This window comes from Gekko japonicus, unplaced genomic scaffold (assembly GCF_001447785.1).
Source record: "Gekko japonicus isolate JY-2015 unplaced genomic scaffold, Gekko_japonicus_V1.1 scaffold170, whole genome shotgun sequence".
NCBI lineage: Eukaryota > Metazoa > Chordata > Lepidosauria > Squamata > Gekkonidae > Gekko > Gekko japonicus.
In genome coordinates, this window is record NW_015160212.1 from 298554 (window position 1) to 302399 (window position 3846).

General features: G+C 50.0%; 1 protein-coding gene across 1 annotated transcript in view; it reads right to left on the minus strand.

The window, feature by feature from the left end:
• LOC107109242 (alpha-2-macroglobulin-like protein 1) overlaps window positions 1-3846 on the minus strand; it is a 130462-nt gene that overhangs the window by 41116 nt on the left and 85500 nt on the right. The window contains 3 exon segments of the mRNA XM_015409819.1: window positions 2100-2151; window positions 2687-2808; window positions 3675-3801. Of these exon segments, the coding sequence (XP_015265305.1) occupies window positions 2100-2151; window positions 2687-2808; window positions 3675-3801 (301 nt within the window).

A 3846-nucleotide genomic window follows, 5' to 3' on the forward strand; every position in this document is an offset into this window, starting at 1 on the left:
GATATGATACATTGTTAGATGGGAATAATAAGATGAAATCAAGAGAGGTGTTATCAGTACTTTATAAGATTGAGCTGTCATGGTGGGAAGTATCACAATTGCAGTCCAGGTACGCTAAGGATGAGAAAAGGGGGTTTGAAGATGGTAAATCGCAGCTGGATAAAATATGGGCATCGAGCAGTGATAAAATGATACAGAGGATAAACAAATTCTTGCTAGAAGAACGGGCAAAGGAGGAAACAGTTAATAAGACACAGGTTGCATGGGAAAAGGATGTAGGACATGTATAAAAAACTGGGAGAAAACCTGGAAATCTATAAAATTTATGAGAAGTGTTAACTATAGAGAAAATATATATAAATTATACCATAGATGGTACTGGTCACCGGACAGGATAGCTAAATGTAATCCTATGATCAGTAAGAACTGCTGGAAATGTAAAAGTAATGTGGGCATGTTTTTCCATATGTGGTGGAGTTGTGTAAAGTTGCGTGGTTATTGGAAAATGGTGCAGAAGGTAATCTTAGAAATAACTGAGACTGAAATAGAGCTATCTCCGGAAACGGTGCTGCTGAACATGCTGCCAGAGAGTTTTAGATGGAAAGATAAGTACCTGATAATTTATATATTAACATCTGCAAGGATTTTAATAGCCAAATATTGGAAACAAGAATATATACCAAATCAAGAGGACCTAACACATAGGTTGTTAGAGGTGGCAGAGATGGATAAATTAAGTCTAATTCTTCAAGGACAAAAGGAAAGAGTATTTATGGAAAGATGGAAGCGTCTGTATAATTGGATTAATATAGATGTATAGTAAAAGACTCCATAATCGATGTAGACAAATTATGTATCATGGAATGATGTTTTGTTTTTATTAAGAAAAGGAAAAATAATATATATATATATAAAAAAGGAAAGTGGTGTGGATTTCAGAGTCTGGGGGTGACCCCACAAGAGATGGCTGATGGACCAAGGCAGCTCAATGGGGTTACAGGTGAGGACATAAAGGGGCCAAAGATCGATGGTCATCTTGCATGGCTTTTCCCTTCTCCATTTGCCTGGAGGAGTCAAGTCCTCAGGATGGTCTACTGATCTGGGACCTGGGCCAGAAGGGTAAATTCCACCTCCCTAGACAGGACAGAGGCACCACCAGCAGAGTCAATGGCAGAAGGAGGAGGAGGAGGAGACCTCACCTACAGTATTGTGTTCAGTTTTGGGCACCACAATTTAAGAAGGATATAGACAACTGGAACATGTCCAAGGGAGGGGAACAAAGATGGTGAGGGGTCTGGAGACCAAGTGCTATGAGGAAAGGTTGAAGGAGCTGGGTATGTTTAGCCTGGAGAGAAGATGACTGATAGGTGATGGGATAACCATCTTCAGGTACTTGAAGGGCTGTCATATAGGAGATGGTGGGAGTTGTTTCCTGTTGCCCCAGAAGGTCGGACCAGAGCCAACGGGTTGAAATTACATCAGAAGAGTTTTCGGCTAAACATTAGGAAGAACTTCCTGATAGAGCATTAGTTCTTGTGGCCCTTTCTGACACGCCCAGGGAAATGCCGATCACCACTTTGGGGTCAGGAAGCAATTTTTTCCAGGCCAGTTTGGCTGAGGATCCTGGAGGTTTTTTGTCATTTTCTGGGTGTAGAACAGGGGTCACTGGGAGTGTGGGGGGTAGATATTTGTGAATTTCCTGCATTGTGCAGGGGGTTGGACTAGATGACACTGGAGGTCCCTTCCAACTCTATGATTCTAGGAAAAAGGAGGAGATTGGATTTATACCCCACCCTTCACTTGGAGTCTCAGAGTGGCTTACAATCTCCCTCTCTCCACGACAGATACCCTGTGAGGTAGGTGGGGCTGAGAGAGCTCTTTTGAAGACTGTTCTTGAGAGAACAGCTGTGAGAGAACTTGTGACTGACCCAAGGTCACCCAACTGGCTACATGTAGAGAAGTGGGGAATCAAAACCAGTCCTCCCAGATTAGAGTCTGCCGCTCTTTAACCACTACATCAAACTTGACATCCTCTCTTTGCTTTATGTTATCCGCAGCATAGTTGCTAGCCAGGCTATCCTGAGCTATGCTGGACCTACCTGAAGAGCAGAGGAATGCATTGTGGGTCTCTTCCTTGAGGACGCCTTCTGGCTGTGGGAGGAAAAAGAAGTTGTGAGTTCTGTCTTGTCTCCTCTGTGTGGAATGGATGCCACAGAGGTACCTCCTGCCACACTCTCTTCTTTTCCCCTCCAACCCCATCCCTTGGAATTGCTTCATTTGGGCTCCCTGGCCACAGCCCACAAAACATGGCGGCTCCCTGCCCAAATGCTCAGGCACTGAGAGGAGGAGGAGATTGGGTGTATAGCCCGCCCTTCACTCGGAGTCTCAGAGTGGCTTACAAATGCCTTTCCTTTCCCCTCCCCACAACAGACACCCTGCGAGCTAGGTGGGGCTAAGAGAGCTCTGAGAGAAACTGCTTTTGAGAGAACAGCTCTGACAGAACTACGACTTGCCCAAGGGTCATCCAGCAGCTGTGAGTGGAGGAGTGGGGAATCAAGCCCGATTCTCCCAGATTAGAGTCCGCGCTCTTAACCACTGCACCAAACTTGCGGGAGGGCCGGGAATGGCTACTGGGGCTTGACAGCTGCCAGCCACGGTTCCAAACTCCTGAGGTGGCCACACTGACCTTGACCAGCAGGGGCTTGATCACGGTGTCGGAGCAGCCACGTGGGGGCGTCATGGAGATTTTGTTGCCGCACAGCTCCTGTGTCTCCTGAGCCTCAGTGGTTACGGAGAAGTTGACGTGTCCTGCAGGAATGGGGAAATCAGGCGGGCTTCACTGAACATCAGACTCTCAACCGAGAACTCGAAGTGCACATGCGCAGGTACGCAGGGAACGGTGTAATTGCTCATGTTTGACCATAGGGGGTTTGGACTCCCCCTCTAGCACTACTACTGCCACCAAGCCTCACACCCCGTGCCACTGTTCTGCGGAACCTGGAGGAGTGTTCCCTGTCACCCCTCCTCCCCAACTTGACTGGGAAGCAAACAACCCACCTTCCCCTCCTGCCTCCACGACGGTCCTGCTCCCAGAATGGACGTTTGGGGAAGCAAGGGGCAGAGATCACAGGGCTCCCCACCCCGCTGCCCCACTGCTCCCAAGGGTCTGGGGCTCACCCAGCTGCGTCGCCGTCATGTTCCAATCACGGTGTCGGAGCAGCCACGTGGGGGCGTCATGGAGATTTTGTTGCCGCACAGCTCCTGTGTCTCCTGAGCCTCAGTGGTTACGGAGAAGTTGACGTGTCCTGCAGGAATGGGGAAATCAGGCGGGCTTCACTGAACATCAGACTCTCAACCGAGAACTCGAAGTGCACATGCGCAGGTACGCAGGGAACGGTGTAATTGCTCATGTTTGACCATAGGGGGTTTGGACTCCCCCTCTAGCACTACTACTGCCACCAAGCCTCACACCCCGTGCCACTGTTCTGCGGAACCTGGAGGAGTGTTCCCTGTCACCCCTCCTCCCCAACTTGACTGGGAAGCAAACAACCCACCTTCCCCTCCTGCCTCCACGACGGTCCTGCTCCCAGAATGGACGTTTGGGGAAGCAAGGGGCAGAGATCACAGGGCTCCCCACCCCGCTGCCCCACTGCTCCCAAGGGTCTGGGGCTCACCCAGCTGCGTCGCCGTCATGTTCCAAGCGAAGGTCTGAGCCTCCTCTGAGCAGAGGCAGACGGTGAAGGGGCAGGTCGGGCAGGGCTTCACCTCGACTTGCTGCGATTCCGCCAGGCGGACGTTCACCTGGAGGCAGGGAAGAGGCCGTTCTGAGGAGGAGGCAGGGCAAGA